At 42.9% G+C, this 23,935-nt stretch overlaps 1 protein-coding gene across 1 annotated transcript in view; it reads right to left on the reverse strand.

Moving 5' to 3' along the window:
- Positions 1 to 2,098: 2,098 nt before the first annotated feature.
- Positions 2,099 to 23,935, reverse strand: part of LOC108786940 (matrix metalloproteinase-20-like) — a 37,443-nt gene continuing 15,606 nt past the window's right edge. Inside the window, exons 6-9 of the mRNA XM_018556364.1 lie at positions 10,542 to 10,675; positions 8,548 to 8,704; positions 5,164 to 5,267; positions 2,099 to 2,199 (exon numbers count right to left, since the gene is read on the reverse strand). Of these exons, the coding sequence (XP_018411866.1) occupies positions 2,099 to 2,199; positions 5,164 to 5,267; positions 8,548 to 8,704; positions 10,542 to 10,675 (496 nt within the window). The remainder of the gene's footprint in view (positions 2,200 to 5,163; positions 5,268 to 8,547; positions 8,705 to 10,541; positions 10,676 to 23,935) is intronic.

Genomic DNA, 23,935 nt, shown 5'->3' on the forward strand with positions numbered 1-23,935 from the left:
AGAATTGCGAGCGCCTCCCACAGGCTGAGCACCGAGACGCGATGCAGCGATCCTGCCCAGCGCCGACTACAAGAGGCACCGCGTGAGGCAACAGGGATCGGAGTGAAACTGTGAGTGAGGGAAGCTGGGACAGGGCTGGCTGTAAATCCATTGCTATAGTGTACTGGACGTGTGTAATGTATATGTAATACATATATACAGCACACACCTCCACTACACTACAGCAATAGATTTACAATTCTCCCCTGCTAACATGAATAGGTTAAATCATGATCCATAGTATATAACATGTAGTTGTACTATGGATCATTTAAAGTCACCTGTCCCTTTAAGAAAAAGGATTGGTAATTGGTATCATGGGAAGTACTTGTACTTGTACTTGGGCCTGAAAAAGTGCTATCGGGACATCCCTAATATATATATATATATATATATCACACATACATACACACACATACATACATACATACATATACACATACACATACATACACATACATACACACATATACATATACACATATATATACATATATATACACACACACACACACACACACACACACACGGAGATAAACCTTGCACCATGCTAGGTTTCATTTATCAGAATGCAATAAGACCTAGCAATACCTAATGATTTCATGTACTTTACCCCTCTGGGAAATAAGTAAAAATTTACATTTAAAATGCATACCAACCCATCTGATTAAGAAAATATTATAGGAGACACAAAGAGACTGGTTTACAATCACTGAGCATCCACAGATGAATACTTGGTTTTATGTATTATTGTTGCTGTGGTTTTGGAGAAATGAAAGGGTTGTAGGATTGTGGTCTTGGGCCATACTCAGATAACCCATAAAAACATCAGTTATATCCAATAAGAGGCAACTGTCACTTGAAAATGACAGTTCAATGTTAGAGAATTATTTTTTTTCAGGGAAATTCAGCAAGTAATTTGATTTTAAATGCCATGAGTGTTATTCACAAAGCTAGCCCAAGGATCAGCCGTAGCCTGTCGGAGGTTTTGGCTCCGCCGATCCAGATGTTGGATCGGCTGAGTCGAACTCCTCCTGCACTTCGGGTCGGCAAAACATGCAGAGCATGGCCGGCCGACCCGAAGCAAGCCGATGTATGGCTTATTTCAGCTGATGTACGGCTGAAATCAGCTGTACAAGCCTGAAGTGAATAGCCGAACAGCATTCGGCTCACTTCACTTCGGGTTGGTTATTCACACGGCTGCCTTTGGCAGCTTTGTGAATAACCCTGTATATTAAATGAACCAATTTGATTCTCATGTGCATCAGATAGCTGTGCGAGCGGCTTTGATGGTATAAATGATTTTTGATAGATTAACAAAGTTTTTTTAATATAATAGCCATGCTGTTTCTCATAACATAGTAGTAAAATTTAAAGAGAGACTATAAAACTTTGTCCGTTCAAGCCATAGTGACAATGTCTGCACATAGCCAAGCTCCTTACTGCAGCATCACTGCCTGTCTAAGCTCCGGTATCAACTGATGTCGGAGTTTGAACAAAGGGGATGAAGTCATAGCACCCCCCCTAGTGTTCGGTGAGGGTGAGGACCAGCATGGCTATTGCTTTAAAACCCCTCTTCTGCAGGGCTCCAGACCTGCAGGGAGGTTGTCAAGGAGCACAACTGGCTAAGTATGCATGCCATGGGGGTGGGCTTTGTGCAGACATTGTCAATATGCACTGAATGGGCAACAGTTTTTCTTTAAGAATATTCTAAAGAAAGGACAGTAAAGGTAAAATATAAATTGACAGTTACTTTAAAGGGGATACATATGGCCTTCACAAATACATAAATAAAAATATGCCATTGCTATATATACTCAGTTAGGATAAGATCCCAAAACTTGAACATATTTATTTTTGGTCTCATTTTGTGTTGTATATTTCCTGGCCATATATATTTCAAAATTGTTGAGTCACCAGCCCAGATATTTACAAAGTACTGGGTCTTGTTTACACTATATTGAGACCAGGTTTCTTTCTGTTGATGCAATTTTACATCTTTCATACAATTTCCTATGTTCTTGCAAATGCCTTTTGTAACAGCTTGTTTGGCTCTGACTCAACATCCAGTCCAGGAGCTGGATTTAGCAACATTGACCACATCTTCTTTCTCCATGTCGTACTTGTATGCTTTTGGGCCTGAGAAGAAGTAAATGAATCCTAAAAAGAGGAAGAAAAGAGTCATTAATCTAATATCCAATTGAAAGAACATTGTTGCAATTAAAAATGTTTAGGCATTCTCATGCTTATTTATTTTGTTTGTATTGGTATGACACAAAAAGTTGAGGAAAAAAAAAAAGCCAAACCTGACACATTTCACGCAAAACTCCAACAATTGAATGGACAAAATTATTGGCACCCTCACTTAATATTTAGTAGCACAGCCCTTGGAAAAATAACTGAAATCAATTGCTTCCTGTAACCATCAATGAGTTCCTTACACCTCTCTACGGGAACTGCTCCAAGTCTCTCAGAATGGAAGGGTTCCTTTTCACAACTGCTGTTTTGAGATCTCTCCACAGGCGCTCTATGGGATTCAAATCCGGACTCATTGCTGGATGGACAACAGTGTCAGTACAAATTAGTAAACTAAACGTGAGATTGTAGTTCATTACAGGAGTGAGCTTGGAGCAGTGGCTACTTTACAACACACACAGGGACCGTGGGGAGCAAAAGTGACCACCCTCCAGAAGGAAGAACAGTGTCAGCACCAATTCAGAGATGATTTGAGAATCTGCAGCCGAGTGATACACAAATATAGAGATACAGTTTTGTTAATAGTTAAGGTACTTGAATACAGTTTTAAGATTGACCTTCTGAGTTTAGTGTCACTTTAAACACACATGCAACAGGACTGGAAGACTTATTTGCATAATTATTCCGGTTTATGGACTGGAAAAGCCATTGAATCAGCATATCCATAACCAGACAACTAGGAGAATGGCAGTATATTATTCTCATTACAGGTTTCCTTGATTAAGTGTCAGGGTTAGGATTTAGAGAGTTTTCTTATTTAAACCAAAGGCTTTGGTTTTAGGAATTAGTTTAGTATTAAGTTTTAGGGTTAAGGTTTAGAAGTTAGAGTAAGGGCTAAGTATTAGGTTATGTGTGAAAGGGGTAACATGGTGGAAATGTACTTAGAAAAAAATGCTCAATCATGAGCAAGGAAAACTAACAGGGAAAATTCCCTTGCAAAGTGAACGGCCTATTTGCCAATTTTAATGAAGTTCCTACAGGTGAAACTCGAATAATTAGAATATGGTGCAAAGTTCATTTATTTCACTAATGCAACTTAAAAGGTGAAACCAATATATGAGATAGACTCATTACATGCAAAGCAAGATAGTTCAAGCCGTGATTTGTCATAATTGTGATGATTATGGCTTACAGCTCATGAAAACCCCAAGAACCCCAAATCCACAACCTCAAAAAAGTAGATTACATGCAATCAATAAAACAAGGATTGTACATAGAACAATATCGGACCTCTGAAAAGTACAAGCATGCATATGTACTCAGTACTTGGTTTGGGCCCCTTTTGCAGAACTTACTGCAATTACTTTTTTACTATTCTAATTATTCGAGTTTCACCTGTATGTTTGTCTGTTTCACGGGACTGTATATTTTACAATGAGTTCGTTTATTCACATTTTGTATTGTGTTAAACAGCATTATTTAAAGCTGAACTCCCTGCAAACAGTTAGTGTTATTCCACTGAGCGCAAATGCAAAATGAGTGTTACCACTGAACACCAATGCAAAATTAGTGTTACTACTGAACACCAATGCAAAATTAGTGTTACTACTGAACACCAATGCAAAATTAGTGTTACTACTGCTCACCAATGCAAATTTAAGGGGTTATTCACTATGGAGCCTAAGGATACATCTGTAGCTTCGGCTCTCTTCGGCCGCCTCTACCCTTCAGTTCAGTCAAACCGAAGGGCTGCTGTATGGGCTATTCACAATAGCCCGCACAGCAGCCAAGCGGCTCAGCGGAGCCGAAGGCATATGATTCAGCCCGGCTGAGCCTGAAGTGACAGCTAAAGCGCGGAGAAGGTCGGCTGAAGCCGACCGATCTCCACGCAAATAACAGCTGTAATGACAGTTGTAATGACAGATCAGCGTCCCCAAATGACCTGGGGACGCTGTTCTGTCATTAAACAATAACAACTGGGCAGAGCCGGGCGTGATGTCCTGGCTCCGCCCAGTTGCTATTCATTGGCCGGGACCTGCTAGAAGACTCTGGCAGGTGCTGGCCAATAGGAAACAGTTGGGCAGAGCTGGCTGTCACCACTAACTCCCACCCAATTGTTTTTATTTTTTTCTTCTTTAAAATATCTTTATTTATTTTAAAATGTTCCTATTTATTTACATTTGAAAAATAATTTTTCAACTTTTTTTTCTCACTTATTTTATATTCTGCTCAGTACCACAGAGGTACCGAGCAGAATAGCCACACCGAATGCTGCTTGGGGGCATTCGGCTATTCACTCACTGCCGTTCAGAGCCTATGAGAGTAGGGGCGAATGACAGCGAGTGAGCTGCCGGAACTTCGGCCAAGCCGATCCAGATGTTGGATCAGCTGAGTCGAAGTCCCTCTGCACTTCGGCTCTGCCGAACAGAGCATGTTCGGCTGACTGAAGGCAGCCGATGTACAGCTGATTTCAGCCGGTGTATGGCTGAAATCAGCCGTACTGAACCAGAGTGAATAGCTGAACGTCGTTCAGCTCACTTCACTTCGGCTTGGTTATTCACTCGACTGCCTTTGGCAGCTTTGTGAATAACCCCCTTAGTGTTACCAGTGAGCAACGATGCAAGATTAGTGTTACTACAAATTTAGTGGTTTTTTCATTATGTCATGCACATATTTAGTATACTGTACTGTTTGATATTTTTCCTAGTGTTTGTGTTAGTTATATCTACATATTGATTGCTTTATCTACAACTCACTGATGACACTAATGTACTGCAAGCTGTATTAACATTTATTCAAGAGTTCCTTCATTGTAAAAAGGTTGAGAAAGGCTAGAATAGATATTAAGCATGAGGTGGTTTTAATTTATTGTAAAATCAGTTTTAAATTCCCCTACAATATTTTATTTGATTTATTTGGGTCACTCACCATTTACTTCAACTGCTGCATCCACATTTCCCTCCACCCCAGAAAACTCATCGTCAATGCTTTTCGGGTAATCTTTCTCCATGACCTGGTTTGCTTCATCATAACTGCAGAGAGAGAAAAACACTTATATAACTGGAAACCATCTGAGTGGGCAACTTATTAAGTTACAGTGGAAGTATGAGCAAAATCAAAAGCTACAATATATGTCACAGTCCAGCAATAGAATGAACACAGACGTTTCTGTTCCAGAGTCCCCAATGCAACAAAGTTCTATTATCTGCCAATCCTACCAGTAGATTTGTTGATTTACTACTTCTTGTAATAGGGTGACAACATTGATTCGATTTGCAAAAATAAGAAAATTAGCTCTAAGACTTTGCACACCTTTAGTTATGATGCAATAGGAATATATTTGACTGTTTTAAACTGGACGTTTAGTTGGACCTTAATGAGCAAGTAGGCATTAGCCACTTATACTGATGATGTGGCGCATGCACTTATGGATGTGGTGTGTCAGGATTAGAAAGAATCTCTTTTATGGGCAGGGAAGGCCTCTGTGAACTCTGCATGCAGGAAGTGTCTGGTAAAAGGATATAATGGTTCAGTAATCTTTTAAGAGATAAAAAAAAATCTATATATGGAAAGGATATATTCAATTATATGAAGCACACAGTTTTTCATTGTTTGATCAAACCCGCAACCCCTGACTAATTTGTGTTTCTATTAATACTAAGTGGATTTGTGATTCTTAATCATATGAGGAAGTTGAAGAGCTTATTCGTGCATGTCTTCATCGTTTTAAAAAACAAATCATAATTTCAAAATGATTTGAAATTATTTTTGCAATTTTGGATAGAGTGTGCAAGGGATAGATCATCTGATAGATTACTATTGCTGTATTTGTCCCTATTGGAGATATACCTTTCATTTGCTGTCACAGAGACACAACAGAAGTTCAGAGATCTCTCCAAAGCAAGGAAGAAATCCTGTATTTGAACAAGTGTCCCCAACGGGAGATTCACCCTCTACTCTTGTTCTGACAACTATAACATTTTAGATTTCCCCTAACTTTCTGCCATGGGGGCAGTGGTTACCAGGAAAGAATACTGTATGAGAGTAAAATTGCTATATGGAGACACGGGAACTCTCTGTTCACTCTCACCTCTTTCACCCCTACATATCTAAAGGCATCATCATCACTACACAGGCTATCCCCCCTTCAGTCTATCATGAATGCAGCTGCCAGACTCCTTCACCTTACCAACCGCTCAGTGTCTGCATCCCCCCTCTGCCAATCCCTGCACTGGCTTCCAATTACCCAGAGGATAAAATTCAAAATATTAACAGTCACTTATAAAGCCATCCACAACTCTGCCCCCGGATATATCTCAGACCTTGTCTCAAAGTATTACCCTAACCGTCCCCTCCGCTCATCCATTGACCTCATGCTTTCCAGCTCCCTTGTCCACTCCTCCTATACTCGCCTCCAGTACTTCTCTAGAGTCTCTCCCATCCTCTGGAACTCTTTACCCCAACCTGTCCATCTATCTCCCACCTTGACTGCCTTTAGGCGTTCCCTAAAGACTCGTCTCTTCAGGGAAGCCTATCCCACCTCGACCTAACCACTGAACCTTCACATTCTCAAATAATTCATCCCCACACAGCTCCCTCCTTATGTATCATTTCCCCCTCCTCTTTCAGATTGTAAAGCGCTGCGCAAACTGTTGGCACTATATAAATCCTGTATAATAATAATCATCACCTCCATTGCCATGCAGGTACAGCTTTAGTTAGTCAGAGACTATTCTTTTAGATGACCTGGACTTTTGAAGGACTGTAAAAAATATTGACAACAGCTACTGTGTGTTGCTGCTATGATGGAGCACAGTTTGTTTTGTACTCCCTCTGCAGCATGTATTTTACATTGTTAAAAGCCAACTACACATTTAGAATTTTCTTTAAGTAGTTCCCCAGTAGATATGAGCTTTGGTTTGGTCCAAATATCCATATCTGATAATCAGGACATTATGAAGGGACAACTTAATAAGATAAAAGAATTCCAAGATGAGGCTAGATATATAGCTAAGGTGGAATTGAACCCCTTTAGTCCCTGTTCACACCTGGGTGTTTTGACGCTGAAAGCTTAAGCGTCAAAACACACAACACAAGAATTCCCATTCATTCCTATGGCCCCTGTTCACACCTGAGCGTTTAGCAGCAAGCTGTAAAAACGTTGAATGCTGGAAAAAGGTGCAGGAGCTTCTTTCAGGCAGATTCAGCGCGTTTGGGCTCCATTGATTTTAATGCCAAATGCGGCAAAAACGCGCATGTGGGGTTTTCTTCCAGGAGGGAGGAATGGGGGACAAAAGTGTGTAAGTTGGGCTGTAAATATTCCCTGATGAGATTTCCATAGGAGTTTATCTGTATTAGCAGAACCTTTTTATGTCAAATAATAACAAATCCCCTTTAGGGCCTTTGTTAACAAGCTTCAATGGACAAATGCAACATGCATTTGACATGAGCTTGAAAAGCTTCTGAGATCATTTGGAAACAATTATTTCAGGTGAAGCTGATCTGTATTTGACCTCCTTCTGATATCCATTTAACCCCTTTCAGCTGCTTTTGCATTCATTCAGGCTTTTATGGGGAGAGAAGCCTTTGAGAAGGGTATTAAGGCCCATAGACACTGACCCCTATAGTATATTGTATTGTTTGTTGCACATTGACATTGCCATGCTCAGGCACTTCTAGTTATTTCCTTTTGTGGAGCTTATAAGTATTTGCAATATGTGCATTTTCAGTGGACACAGCTCCATATTATTGAGTTCAGGTTTTTCTAGGGAAGGGTATTGTTAATCCTAAAGCATGAAAAGATATTATAGACAACTGTGCACTTACAACCTTGTGGCAACAGTTTGGGGACTGTGCCTCTGTGAACAAAGCCAGGTCCATAGAGGCATGGTTTGATAAGTTTGGTGTGTATCAATTTGAATGGCATGCATTCTTTGGATCACCACTGGGATGAATTTGAATTGGAACACCGACTGCAAACCAGATCTTCTTATACAACACCAGTGCCTGACCTCACAATTGCTCTTTTGGCTAAATTAATAGAAATTCCCACAGTCACACTCCAAAATGACATGGAAAGCTTTCTCAGAAGAGTGGAGGCTGTTATAGCCACAGAAGACTAAGGGACAACTCCATATTTTTGCCCATGGTTTTGGAATGGGATGTTCAACAAACTCATATAGGTGGTATCCACAAACCTTTGACCATATAATGTATATCCCATAAAAGGTCCATAATTGGTTAACCAGCCACTGAAATTAAAGAAATGCATTTGCAACTATCCAGAACATTTAATGTGTGTTGAAAATATACCTGTAGAAATCTTCTCCAACAAAGAAGAGTGTTTTCTTACTGTTCTTCAAGTGGACAGCAGCATCTACTTTCTGCACATTACTGGGAAATCCATAGTCATAGATTAACCTGGGAGGTCCTTGCATCTGGAGACCTCTTGTTGCCCAGAAATGGGGACCTGAGGAAGAGTTAAAACACATTTTAGATCACGGCTGGCTCCGCCTAGCTGTCAGAAGCAGGCTGTCGCTCGGCCAGCTTCGGCTTTCAGCACGGCTCAGCCAAACCAATGCATGTGCGTTCGGCTCGGCTGAGCCGCTCGGCCACGATCAGGAGCTGTACGGGCTATTGTGAATAGCCCGTACAGCACCCCTTCGGTTCTACTGAACCGAAGGGGTCCTGGGGCCGAAGCTAGCCAAAGGATCGGCCGAAGCTACGGCCAGATCCTTCGGCAGCTTCGTGAATAGACCCCCAAGTCCTCAGTAGTATCTAAACTCGTGTAAACATGAACCCATTACAGGTTATTATATAGCATACTATCTGAACAGTTTTTGGTCAAAATCATGAATTAAACTCCATTCATTGGAGTGTGGACTACAGGTATAAATACCAATAAGCTCAAGAGACTACGTAAGAATGAATTCCACTCATCTAGATTTTAACATATCCAAACACAGTCTGCGAAGCAGCATGAGAGAGACTCTTATCCACATATATGGGGATATAGTCCAATTAATTAGCAGTAAAGGGTAACAAAGGCAATATGATGCATGCTATGAAAAAGACCGTATACAAAGCAAAGGCATCGCCTCCATGCTTATTCTGATCTGCCCATGAGAATGTGTTACTTTGTATGGGTGCATTGCCTTTGCTTTGCACATGCTTTTAAAGGGATCTGTCTGTAGACTTTGGTTAATTAGACATGACTGTGTTATCTACCTCAGATCTATTTCCTTGCAAAGTCTACATGTCAATCAATCAACCTCCTCGTCCAGACACCACAATCCCATCCAGAGCTGGTTCTTCCATAAGTTAGCTTTGGCAGGATGTCTAGGGGGCCCAGCTACAACCCCCATGCCCCTGTAGTAAATCAGGTGGATATCATAACTGGTCAAAGTGCACCTGTCTACCCCTCCAAGAAGGAAACACTTGTAGACAGTTGGTGTTTGAGGGGGCAAGCAAAGTACAGACAATTCAAATCTATTGCAAATCTTATCAATGACAATTGATGGATGTAGATCTCACCATTTACCTTTATAATTTGTGTATGTGTGTTGACACCTTAAAGCCCACTCATTAACACAATGCATTAAATAAACCCCTTAAACTATCCCCTTTCTCTCTAATCTCTATTTGGAAATATTTGCAATTCCCAAATCCCATCATGCATCTGTCACTGGGAGTCATGCCTAAGGCTGTCAGAGTCGTGCAATGCTTAATGGGATTTGTAGTTGCACCACAGCTGAAGGGCCAGAGTTTGCCTACCCCTGCTCTAGTGCTACAGAATACTTACTGTTTTCATCACAGTTGTTGTAGAGGTTTTACATACAAATTTCAGCCAAATGCTTTTTTTACCTACATAAACCACTGAACCAGGCAGTTCTGGGCCCCATAGCAGCCGAATGTAGCTATATATTAAGGCAGAACAGGGCACTAGGTAAAGAAGCTTTGGCACTCTCATCCCTTCAAGGGACATTGATACGGATTTCAATAATCATGGTGCATCTGCTCTATATGGATTGCCTGTACTGGCATTGTATGACCCATCAGACCTGCATCAACCCCCATTAGCCACTCCATTTGTATTGGCTGTTAATGCCTTGTGACACACCAACTGTGCTATCTCCCTGACTGACTGCAGGAGCATGAAGGTTGTAGCTGCCCCCCACCCAGACATCCATTGAGCCCTAGGCTTCCACTGAAGTTGCTTTGTGGATGATCCAGCTCTCCATTGATGGTTTGCTGTGGCTTTAGCTATACCCTTCGGGTATATATGTACTTTGCATCGGCTGTTTTACCTTTAAAAAAATATGCAGTTCCTTTTTCTGCCACCTCATAAGCAGCATCCACATTGGACATGAGCTGTGGGAAGGAGCTTGCAATGGAGTTTGGTCTTGTACTGACAAATTGAGCCTGTCTCCTCCAGAAGGACCTTGAACAAAATGTATGGTTAAAAAAACACGTTACTTAGCATACTTAGTGAGCAAAATTATATATACAGTACATATACAGTATATACATGATGCATGTTGCAGAAAGGCAGTCCATTTATTTTGAATGGGCTGGCAATGCACCTTAACACATGGAATAATGCTCCTTCACTTTTTGGGCAAGGTAACACATGCAAAGCATTTACATCAGTGTATGTACATTGGGGTTTCATTAAGAATGCATGGCACCGCACGGCAACACAAACTGTATATATAGTTTGTTATCTTGTGTTAATGCAGCTTCTTTATCACAAGAACGAAGGTATAAATCCAGTTAAAATTTTGTGAACATGGCAACGTTTCATCCTCACAAGTATGGCAACTGTAAGCATAATTCTTTCTAAATGCAGAGATGGCTATAGGAAGATGATGCTATGTCATACAAGGGTATATATTGCTATATTGCCATAATTTTGTAGCCCTTTTTAAAGAAGGACTATATGTTAATGGATAGATGGCAATGTTCAATAAATATTTGCAAGTATACAGATCTCCTACATGTTTGTGAAGCCCTCTCAGGGCTACAGTATATGGGTCATCAAAGGTGGCTTTGTGATTCTGCTGCAGCCACAATGGTACACTGTCATTCCTCTTGTTTCCAAAACTAAACATCTTTTACAGAGCACTACATAACTAACGCATTGTGATGCCTTTTAGAATAAATGATATTCGTAAGGTTGATGGGCAGTGTACAACCACAAATACTGTACAATTGATCGACTTTTGAATAACCAGCAGGCTAGAAAACTTCGGCCGATCGTACGATTTTCGCAAGGTTGGTGGCGTTTCCGTACGTAAAAATTTGTTTGATTTACACTGCACATGCGCAGACGAAAATACATGTGGTCGATTACCGCAATTTGTCCCGGTGCTTTCTTTTAATTACCACTGATCCAACCTTGTGATGATCGGGGCAGAATGGGACTGCCGTATGAAAACAATGGTTCGATCATCGGGCGAAAAGTGTCGTCCGATGAACGCAAGGTATATGGGCAGCTTTACTGACACTTTTGTTGGACAGCTTGGCCTGCAGGTAAATGTGGATGAAAGTATCAGTAAAGTATCAGTCTGTGAAATAAAAAATAATATATGGATTACTATCAATACATGAATTAATGCTAAGGTATCAGAATGACATATTTGTAATGACTGGGTCCTTTCTTAGAATAATAACAATATGTTTCTTGGCACGGAATCATCCAAAAATGTTTGCAATTATGAAAGGTGACTATTTGAAGAACTATGAGGATGAGAACAAAACCTTGGGAGATCTGCATATGCCTCACAGTCTAGTAGTTGGACAATTTTGTATGCTTAAACATCTCCTGTAGACAAAGCCAACTGCCTCATCTAAGCAGCCAATATTAATTCAATCCTTCTATTTTATTCTAATTTTATAGGGCCAAAATAAGAATGGGTCTGGAGCCTGTTAGAATCAGGGGCGTCCCAAACTTTTTTTTTTCTTTTTTGTTCCATAATCTTTTATTACAGTTTTATAACATACATAAAACAATGCAGTTCAGATTATCATAGTACAAAAACATACATAATCGGGATAATACACGACGACAGAGGAGAAAAAAAAAAATTAACAAAACAAAAAGCAAATAGAACCTCCAAGTGAGAGAATCATCTTTAGGCAACATCAGAACTTGATTGGCCTAGTGCTTATGGAGCTTGCTTAGCTGTAAGGAGTAAACAGACATAAATGGGAAATGAGAGCTCGGCTTGGAGGCCACATACTTAGACTCAGAAGGAAGACAGATATGAGGTATGGATAAAATAAGCTAAAATCAAAAAAAGTGTATAAGCTAGAAGGATAGCCGGACAGCCAGACAGTCCTTCCCCATTGCCAGAAAATCCACCAGGAGTGACAACAACAGACCAGACACCAACAATACTCACAACACACACAATTATGCTTCTCTCCTCTCCCCCTAGGAATGGGGAAAGGAAAGGGGTGGGATCCTACCGGACCTCCCCACACATCTATAGAACCCCTCTCCCGCCTAAGCAGGGGTGGTCACACCCCGAATCCACTATGAAGGTCAAGAGCAAAATCCAGTCAAGACAGGTTGTGTAGAATCCCCAAAATGCCTATGCAGTGCACAGGAAATCTTAGGGGGAGTGGTGATGGTGTGTCGTGTACCCAGTCGTCGTTTTGAAGTCCAACCAGCATGCCCAGGTTGTGGTAAATTTACCCAGCGTGTCTCTGGATGTGTGGATGAGTTCCTTAATCTCCTGGACTCTATTCAGTCTTCTAAACCATTCTCCAATGGTTGGTGTGCGCAAAGAACGTCAATGCACCGGGACACACATGCGGGCAGCATTTACCATATGCATGGCCAACGAAGCCGAGTATGATTTATCCATCAGCGTAGTATGGAGACGAATCGACGATGGAAAACGTTGACAACGTTTTCCATCGTCGATTTTAATCGACTTAATCGAATAACTGTTGCAGCTCTAATGGTGAAGTAGAAACTGAGCTGGGGTAAAATCTACCTCGATGCCAGAGACCTCCGTAATGATTTGATGTACCGACTTCTAGAAGGGTTGAAGGGCAGCACATTCCCACCACACATGCACCAGCGTTCCCTCTTCCAGGGCGCACCGCCAACAGCGGTCGCTCACAGACAATGAAAACTTGTGCAGTAGAGAGGGGACCCTATACCATCGAGTCCACAACTTAAAGCCTGTTTCTTGTATGTGGGTGTTGAAGGAGCATTTATGTATCCTGGAGTTGATCACCTCCCAGTTCTCCTCTGAAAGCTGTATTCCCAAATCCTGCTCCCATTGAACACAGGCCGAATCCGAGTTAGGTCTGGAATCAACCTCCAAGAACTGATATTAACTGGAAACAAGGTGTCTAAGAGGACCTGACTGAGTGCAAAGGGTCTCGAGAGGAGTTAGGGGCCTGGCGAACTAAAGCCTGCGCGAGGAGGAGGTGAGAAAATGTCTAAATTTGAAAGTATGACCAAAACGGCAGTTTATACGGAAGAGCATCATTGTGAAAAAAAGAAAGCTCCCGAAAAAAATCCTCCACGGAAAAACTTATCCGCGTATGCCTTGGGGGTGGACCAACATCCCCTCAGGAGGAACCCAGATAAGCCCAGGGGAAAATCCGGGTTCCTCAATATAGGCGTCAGGGGGCCCGGCGAGGAGGAGATTGCATACTTTTTACTTGCCAGAGTAAAATACCGCAACGTCGCTCCCATGACTGGATGGTTACGAACCAAGGGCGGAAATCCCTTGGGGCCAATCCAAGGGAGGGACTCCAAAAGACTGGAGACCCAGAATTGCTCCAGTGGAATCCATGCTTTAAAAGAAGCATGAACATTCCAATCCACAATTCTGACCAGGTGGCATGCCAAAAAGTATTTCTTCACGTCGGGAAGGCCGATTCCGCCCAAGTGTTTGGGTCTTGAGGGAGCTTCAAGACTTATTCTAGCAGTGTGATTGCTCCAAAGGAAGGAATGGAACATCGATTTAATAGACTTGAAAAACGCTTCAGGGACCGAGACGGTAATAGCCTGCGTAACATACAATAGTCTTGGTAAGGCATTCATCTTCAGGGTCGCAGCACGTCCCAGCCAGGAGAGGTGGGGCTTATCCCACGACCGCAGGTCGCGTTGCAGATCCCGCTAAATAGGGAGATAATTCAGAGAGTAAAGTTGATCAAGTTTCATCGGTATTTGAATCCCCAGATATGGTAAAGCTGTGGGCTGCCAAACAAAGGGAAAGTTGTCTCCACAACGTGCCACCACCTCCTCAGGTAGAGATACATTAATTGCAAAGGATTTGGAGTAGTTGATTTTAAGGTTGGATAGTGAGCGAAAGAGAGAAAGCTCCTTAAGAAGGTTAGGTAAGGAAGTATGTGGGTCCAATAGGAAGAGGAGGATGCCGTCTGCGAACGCTGCCAATTTATGTTCCTGACCCCCAACCACCACCCCTTTAATCGTTGGTTGCGCTCTCAAACAGCGTAGGAGGGGCTCGAGTTAGTATAAAAATGAGAGGCGCTTTAATATCCCAAATATAAAGACAGTAACCATGAAAGGATATAGACTGAATATTAAATTGCAAGAATATATACTAAATATAACTAATCTAATACCCCCTGAAGACCTCTGTCTCCCCAGATCTAATGCCATACAATACGATTACCTCGGAATCTGTAACCACCCCATACATATGTATCACGATGTACCTACATAAAACTGCTACATGTTCTCCTACCAAGATAATGGTCTGCGCACCACGTTGTGTAATGTTTTATTCTGTTGGATGTACTGTGTGTTAAAACAATAAAAACATTTATATGGAAAAAATGAGAGGCGAAAGGGGACACCACTGTCTCATCCCGTTAGATATCCGGAAGGTGTCCGACAGGTGGCCGTTGACTTTAACTCTGGCCGTAGGAGAGGAGTACAAGAACATGATCCTCGAGCGCATTGCATTGCCAAGGCCAATGGCCCCCAACACAGCTGCCATATAATCCCAGGCCACTCTGTTGAACGCCTTCTCCACATCCAACAAGAGGAAGAAGCCCTCGCTTCCCATAGAGGTAAGATAGTGCTGGAGATTCAAGACTCACAGCGTATTGTCACGGGCCTCTCAGCCCGGCACAAAGCCCACCTGATCTAAGGAGATCAGCGAAGGAAGAAGTGGGAGCATGCGATTAGCCAAAATATTTGCAAATAATTTTACATCACCATTTACAAGGGATATACAGTAGGACGATAATTAGAAACTAACGTGGGATCCTTTCCCTCTTTATGGAGAACTGTGATATGGGCCTCAACTAGTTGAGCCGAGGGCCGAGACGAAGGCTCCGGGGAGGTCACATAGTTGAAAGCCTTAACAAATCTAGGACCAAAAAGTTCAGCGAAAGTTTTAAAGTACTGAACAGGCAGGCCATCAGGACCCAGACTTTTACCGGGTTTCATCACTTTCAAAGTGCATGTGAACTCCTCCGGTGTCACGGGTTCCTCCAACTGATCCACAATCTGTTGCGAGACGGGGGAAGGTTGAAGTCAGAACATCGTGAATTCCCTGGGCACGCTTAAGGGGATCAGCAGTAAGCAGATTATAAAGGTGTTCATAGTACTGTTGGAACTGAGATGCAATCCTCTCTGATCTAGAGTGAGTGGCACCTGAAGAATTGTTGATGGAATGAACCATCATAGTTGTTCTTTTTTCGCAAAGACAACAAGCCAGAAGCCTACCACATTTGTTGACTTGTTTTGTTGCCTTGTTCGTAGAAAAGTTTCTGTGATAGAAGGAGATGGCGTCGGGTCTGTTTACCCAGAAGTTCCAATAAATCAGCACGATTTTGGATTAGGGTCTGAAGTGTGTCGGCGGACTGCGAGCTCTTGTGAGCCACCTCCAGGTCACTAATGTGGGAAATTAGGGTAGACACTGCCACCTGATGTTCCTTTTTTAAGAGAGCAGCCAAGAACCCCCCTCTTATCACGCATTTGTGAGCTTCCCATTGGGACATAGGAGAAGAGTCTGATTAAGCTCAAAGTATGTAGACAGGCTCGAATGAAAGTGCTGTAAGAGGACAGGGTCACTCAAGAGGGAGGGGTTAAGTCGCCACAATTTAGTACGGACATCTCGATCTTAAACACTTACTACAGGGTTGTGTTCAGACAGGAACATAGGTTCAATAGAGGAGCTATGCAGGAAGGTCAGGTCCGGTTGGGAGAGAAAAATGTAATCAATACGTGAGTATCTGTCGTGAGGGGGCGAGTAAAAAGTGTAGTCCTTCACCCCCGGATGCAATGTTCTCAAGGTGTCGTGGAGATTCAGTTGGAGTAAGCATTGTTTGATTTGTCTCAAAGCTCTGAAGGGGACAGAAGAGGAACCTGTTGACGAATCTAGTAGTGGTGCCAAAGGGACATTAAAGTGTCCTCCAAGAAGTAGCAAGCCCTCCCCGAACCCATTCAGTTTGGCGATCATTGTGCGGAAAAAGGATACCTGATGTCTGTTTGGACAGTAAATATTAGCTAAAGTGATTGGTCTACCACCAAGTTTGACTTTCAAAAAGAGGAATATACCTTCCTCGTCCGTCATTTGCCCAGAGAGAGAGAACGGCAAAAAGAATGGCCACTCCCATAGATTTGGAAGAGTCGCTAGAGGCATGGTACATGTGTGGAAATCTATGGTTGTAAATCTTAGGAACGCTTCCCCTCCGGAAGTGGGTCTCCTGCAGAAATTCTTGCAATACTTGGTATCTCTTTTCCGGAATATTGAGTCCCTTAACATTGAGAGAAAGTATCTTGCATTGAGTGCGATCACCCGGCATTGTAAGACAGGATGGACAAAGAGCAAAAAAAAAAAGGGGGGGGGCGAGTTTGGTAGTTAGCTTACCTGAGGAGAGGTAGGGAGAGCCTATTGTCAAAAGTGGTGTAAAAATACATCAGGAGGGCGGGGGAAGAAAACAAATTCACTACCATAAAGAGCACCCCGGCATGGTCAGTGGGAAGATACAACCCACTGAGGGGGGTTGGCCAGGAGTCGACAAAAATCTCCGTAAACGGACTCCACAGGGGGGGGGAAAGGTACTTATATAATAAACTTGAACGATATTAGTGTTAACTGAGATGGGGGAACAAGTGTAAAATATACAAGCAAGGATCTAAGCTCTCCTACTACCTTTCTTATGAGGTAGAGCATATCATGCCTCCATATACATAGCAACTCAAGCTAGAGACCAGGGGAGAGGCAGTCAAGAAAGGGCGCATCCACTCTTCCCCCAGAGCACGGTTTGGGAAAGGGGGACGTAAAGGAGGGTAAGGGAAAGAGCGGGATTAGCGGGAGAAGGAACACATGAGGCAGGATCGGGTATATACGGTGTGGGGAAGAGTGGAAAACACAGTCCCAAGCAATGTACCCCCCTAAGCCACCTTACAGTCAAAGACCTTCAGGTCCATCCACTAGCAAGACCTTCTAGTCTGCCCTGGTCCAGGGAGATCCAGAGGAACTCAGTCAAAATAATAAGGCACCGGACCGTATCAGGAATCTCCCTGAATCTGGAGTAAATCCCATGTCGCGCGGATATCCATGACCCAATGCCATAGGTTAAGCTATAGTAGTATCGGCAATACTATAAGTTATGCTGTAGTTACTGATAGCCATAACCTAATGCTATAAAGCTATAGGAAATCAGGGACATTGTACATCACAGCCAATACTTACAACTATGCATATGCCATAAGGTTATATACTGTGTAAAATAAAGACAGAATATAGCGGAATGATTACATCCTTCCAAGATTACCATGAATCTCCCTGGGTCTGGATTAAATCCAATGTCATATGGAAGTAGCACAGATAGCAGTAACCTAATGCTATAAGGCTATAGGAAATCAGGGTCATCCTGCAGTACAGCCAATACTTACAACTATGCATATGCTATAAGTTTATATACTGTGTAAGAAAAAAATTGAATATAGCTGAGGTGTATTACTGAGATAACCAGGGATCACAGCTTACTGAGATAACCAGGGATCTCTCTGGATCTGGAGTAAAACCCACGTCATATGGAGATATTACAGATAGCAATAACCCAATGCTAACCCAATGCTATAAAGTTATAGGAAATCAGGGTCAGCACACCCAACACTTACAACTATGCATATGCTAAAAGGTTATACACTGTGTAGAACAAAAACCGAATATAGTGGAATTATTACATGCATCTGAGATAACCAGGAATCTGCCTGGAGCTGGAGTAGGTCCAATGTCATACGGAAATAGTACAGATAGCTATAAGGAAATCAGTGTCTTCGAATGGCACAGTCAGCACTTGCAACTATGCATTTGCCACAAGGTTATATGCTGTGTAAAACAAAAACAGAATATAGCGGAATGCATACATCCTCCTGAAATAACAGAAAAACTGAAAAACGTGTGAGCTAAAAACCCCAGCAACAGGCACAGAAGCTCAATAGGTAAGGCCTAGCAGACCTCGGCCCGCAAATGGGGGACTGAGCCTGGTCACGGATGCAGGGAGGCACGTCCATCGGGCCGAAGCAGTAATGCATTCAGGTCTCAGCACAATAGACTAGGAAAAGGATACTTCCAAGCAGCTTAATCGCCGGGGGTCAGCTGGCCATCCAATAGTAGAAAAATAGTTGTTTTACTCCTGGAGATTCAACGCTCTGAGTCTTTTACCCTTACCAGGGTCTGTCTACCAGATCAGTAACCAAGAGAATGCTAAACGGAAAAAATTGAAAGGTGGACCGACTACAGTAACTAGTGTAGGGGGTCCAAGGGTTAACTAGAGATCGGGAAAGACCAATTATTGAATTTTGTTTGGAAAATGTATTAGTTATAAAAATAGAAAAAGGACACAGCCAACACCTTGCAATCAACCGATTAAAAACAGTATGACAAACAGTGCAAAAAACATCAATGCTGACTGTAATAATTAAATCATTTAGTATGATGATCTAACCCTATAGATATATTCACACACATCAATATCTAGACCACAAAAATCAGCTTCTAGGTTTGGGTATATTGTACACTCCAAGCAAGGATTAACCCTATGTCATCTAGTTAGCGCATCAATATACGTGGGGGGGGGGGGGCAAACACAAACAGTTGCCACTTTGTTTCCTTTGTATATGCCTGGGTTCGGCGATAGAAAAAATAATGATGAAAGTAGCCTTTTATTTGGTGGATGTATTCCCGTGGTGTATAGACTGGATACTTAGTAATTAAGGGTTTATCAGGAAAAAAAGTGTAGACTTTAATTTTAAAATAGAATTACCATTAGAAGCATCACTACTAACTCTAAAAGAATTTAATTTCTTAAAGGTAGGACAGTACAATACCCCCACCTTCTACATAATCCCGAAAATACACAAAAATCCCGATAACCCCCCAGGGAGGCCAATTGTCTCAGCAATGGGAGGGCCCTTAGAAAATCTGGGCAAATTCCTAGACACTTAGAGAACTATGGGGTCAGTGTTTTTCCCCATAGTTCTCCTTAGGGTAACGGGAGGACACAAACTAGCGTCCTCCCGTTACCCTAAGCTCAGTATACCGCAACCTACAGCTCGCGGTATATTGAGACGCCGGAGCGGATCCCGGCGTAGATGACTGGATCCGCCCAGCTGCGTGAGTGACAGCTGGCTCTGCCTATCTAGAGGCAGAGCCAGCTGTACCCGCCCCTCCCCCGTCCGTTCTGCCAGTCAGCGCTAGCAGATCGGAGCGGGGAGAGGGGAATCCAGCCCTCCCCCTGTCACGGCAGAGAGCCCTGGCAGGATCGAGAGGTGAGCGAACCTGGTATGTGTTCGCTCACCTCCCGATCTGAGCCGACCTGTGACAGTCTCATTGTCACAGGTCGGCTAGAACTATGAGGTGAGTGGAAATCACTCATCTCATAGTTCTCCTTTAATTGAAAAATATGGTCCTATAGTTACCTTCTTATATCCGTGATACCAAAGACGTCCTGAACAAATTACCAGACTTGGAGATAAGAAAGGACACCCTGTTGGTGGGGATAGATGTGGAATCTTTATACATGTCGATCCCCCACAACTGGGGTCTAAAAGCGGTAGAAAATTTTCTAGAAAAACATTACCCCGAGATGGCCCGACAAAATGAGTTCAGAGCTCCTAGAAGCTCCTAGAATTTGCCTTAGAGAATAACTATTTCCAATACTCAGGCAACTTCTATAGGCAGATAAGAGGAACAGTGATGGGAGCCCCATAAGTCCCTCCTATGCCTGCCTACATCTGGGCGTGTGGGAGTCACAGGTGGTTTACGAACATCCATTATACCTGAGACACACAGACGTCTGGCTCAGGTATATTGATGACATGCTGCTGCTGTGGAATGGTGAAGAAGACCTCCTTAAAACATTTGTTTCAGATTTAAATACGATTTAAATACGAATCAAAGAAACCTAAAATTCACCTTCACTTACAGTAGAGACCAATTGTCCTTTTTAGATTTATTTATTGGAGAATAGGTAGTTAACCCTTGGACCCCCTAGACTAGTTAGTCGGTCCGCCTTTCAATCTTTTTGTTCAGCTGGCCATCCACTCTCCTGTGATATTGGGGTTTGCGGCCCTCCTCCATGGGTTGGCGAGAACCCCCGGGTAGCTCTGGATTCGCCATACTTTCCGCCAAGGAATCCCACGAGGGAGGCAGTTGGAACTCCTGAAGCCACTCTGGAACAGACACCATCGGGATCCGCAAGGAGGTGCAGAAGTGATCGAGGTCTTCTGGGGTGCGAAGCAAAGCCGTACGGCACTGGTGGGAGGCAGAGAGACCAAACGGGAACCGCCACCGCTAAAGAATGCGGTGTTCACTGAGAGTGGTCAGCAGAGGTCTCAGTGCTCTGCGGTTGCTGAGCGTGATGGATGAGAGATCCTGGATAAGGCCTATCGCTGATCTTTGATATGAGAGCACTTCTCGATCTCTTGCTTTTTGTAGGATATCTTCCTTAAGCTGGAAGCTCAACAAGCAACATATAACATCCCTCAGAGGATCCATATCCCTGCCACGAGGGCGAAGGGCACGATGTGCCCGCTCAAACTCCACAGGGGAGTCCGGCTGCCTTTCCAGAAGCTCATTGAAGAGGGATTGCAGGGCCCGTCTAAGTTGGTTGGCCTCTACCGACTCCGGCAGGCCTCGGAGATTTTGGCGACTGCCCCTATTATCAAGATCCTCCATGTGGCGTTGAAGAGCGATCAAGTGGGTATTATGGCAGATTGCCACACGCTGAGAGTCTCTAAGCTGATTTGCCTGGTGGGCCATCGTTCCTTCCACAGTAGATAGACGGCCTGAAGGTCCTTACGTACACCGGAGATGGCCGCCGAGAGGACGTCTTTGATATCCGAAGCAACGCTGCGGAGATCTGACATTTTGGGCATTTGGGAAAGGAGATTGTGGAACTCCCGAGTATGGATGGGACTTTCTCCACCTTCCGCCTGAGAGAACATGTTCGGACGTTCCGGCCACGCAGACCGTGACCGCGAGTCCTGTGAAGGTGTCAGTTGCTCCCACCTATGGGTTCGGAACATTGCCGGCAGGTTTGGATCCGGCTGAGATGGCGGAGATTTGTCAGGAGGCACAAATCGACCGATTTTTCCCCATTGTGCAGTAGAAAAAGCTCAAATAGATGTAAATTTTCCCCCTTGGAGCTGGAGAGGCTCTAGCCCGCGGCCATCCGCGTTGCGTGCCTTGCCACGCCCCGTCCCAAACTTGTTTGCCACCTGAGGCTGGGGGGGCAGCGTCCAGCCGAGATGCTGGCAATAACTGATTGCCAGGAGCTCAGCAGGACGCGGGCAAGAGCGTCCCATGTTGATAAGACCTGGGCTGAGACATCTCCCTGCCTGCCTACTAGCAAACTGGGATGCTGTGGCTGGAAAGGGGGCAGCAAACATTGTGCAGCGGAGCAGCCATGCCATTCTGCCTCCTGCCTCTCATGAGGTGCCGCCTGAGGGTATTAAAGCCTACTGCAGATACATTCAAGTGTTGGTATTTTTATACTTGCAGCATTTTTCTTTTTTTCTTTGACAGGGCCTATTTAAGGTCTAGTAGATTCATTTAAAAAAAAAGGATGAAATTGCATAAAATGGACATTGAATAACATGGAGACATTTTTATTGGATCAAAGCGAACTGTGAAGCTGATGGCATAATCCACCATTTCCTTTCAACTTGTTTTTACATTTTTGGCTGTAATTTTTTTTGTTTATTGCTTTTAACCAACACTCATAAGATTGTATAATAATAATGATATTATTAATGTGTGTGTGGTCAAGGTTATCCATTGATAATTCAGAGAAATACAGGAGAAATTGAAGCTGAATGGTCTTAAAGTGACATTAAACCCTCAGATTTTTGAACATAAACCAAATACTGTAATGTGTGCCTTACTGTAATCCATGGTTGTTTCCCTTCTCTTCCTTTTAAATCCTCATGTCTTCTCATGCTTGGGGAGAACTTCCCTTTTCAGCTCAGGGCCTCTTCCTGTAGTGCTGGCTCAGGTTACAAGCCTATACAAACTTATACACAGACACTGTGTATGCATTCCTGAGACAAGGCAGTCTGCTGCAAAACAGAAGTTCTGCAGAGCATGAGAACAGATACAGATTTAAAAGGAAGAGCAGCAGAGAGAAGGGAAACAACCATGGATTACAGTAAGGCACACATTACAGTATTGTTTTATGTTAAACAATCTGAGGGTTTAATGTCACTTTAAGCATGGCTGGGTAGAAATCAGCAGTTCTCATATAGACATTTGATATCCTGTAGAAATGATGACCTTGTGCAATGTAGTTTTAATGTGGTATTATGTTTTAATTGAAGCAATGCTGTTGTGTTTCTGCTTTTTTTTGTTTCATTATGAAATGTCAAGCTCTTCCCTTTCTTAAGAGCCAAGAGTTAGACCAATGGCCAATTGGTTATTAAAATAATTTTATCAGAAAATACAAAAATAAATGCCATAAATATTATACCACACCTAATAAACTATTAACAATAATGTGTATAAAAATGATACATTTTTTAACACATAACCTAACTCTACATACATTGAAGAATTAGTGGGGCCTCGTTCTATAGCTAATATACATCTATTTCTATACAAGTTAATATCTAACAATAAATTGGACAGATAAGCAGCCAATAGTAATTAAAACCTTCTATTTTATAAGGCCAAAATAAAAATGGGTCTGGTGGTGTCAGAGCCTTGCCTGTCAGAATCAGGGGCACCCTATTAGAGGCAGCAGGGAATCCCTATTAGAGGCAGCCGAGGGCCGCAGCATCTCGCCAAGATGCTGCCAACCAGTGACATCACTGGTGGCCAGGAGCTCAGCAGGATGCAGGCCAGAGCATCTCAGGTTGATAAGAGCTGGGCTAAAAATAAACTGGAACAGCCGCACTGTTATAAACCTTCAGTACCAGGTGTATGTGAGACTACAAAAATCTGCAGAACATGTATAGCAATCAGCAGAAGAAAAAGTGAAAAGTATGTCAATATATCACCCATTGGTGTTTACAAAAATATCACTATACATTATATTTGGTCTAATTCAGGGGCAGACGCTAGTCAAACTGGTTACCAGGTAGTGGTAAGCTGGGGTAATTCATAAAATTGTATCCAATAGGTATGGGGTAGCCAAACTCCGGCCCTCCAGCTGTGGTGCAACTACAAATCCCATTAGGCATTGCAAGGCT

Source organism: Nanorana parkeri, unplaced genomic scaffold (genome assembly GCF_000935625.1).
Source record: "Nanorana parkeri isolate BGI_ZX_2015 unplaced genomic scaffold, ASM93562v1 scaffold235, whole genome shotgun sequence".
Lineage (NCBI taxonomy): Eukaryota > Metazoa > Chordata > Amphibia > Anura > Dicroglossidae > Nanorana > Nanorana parkeri.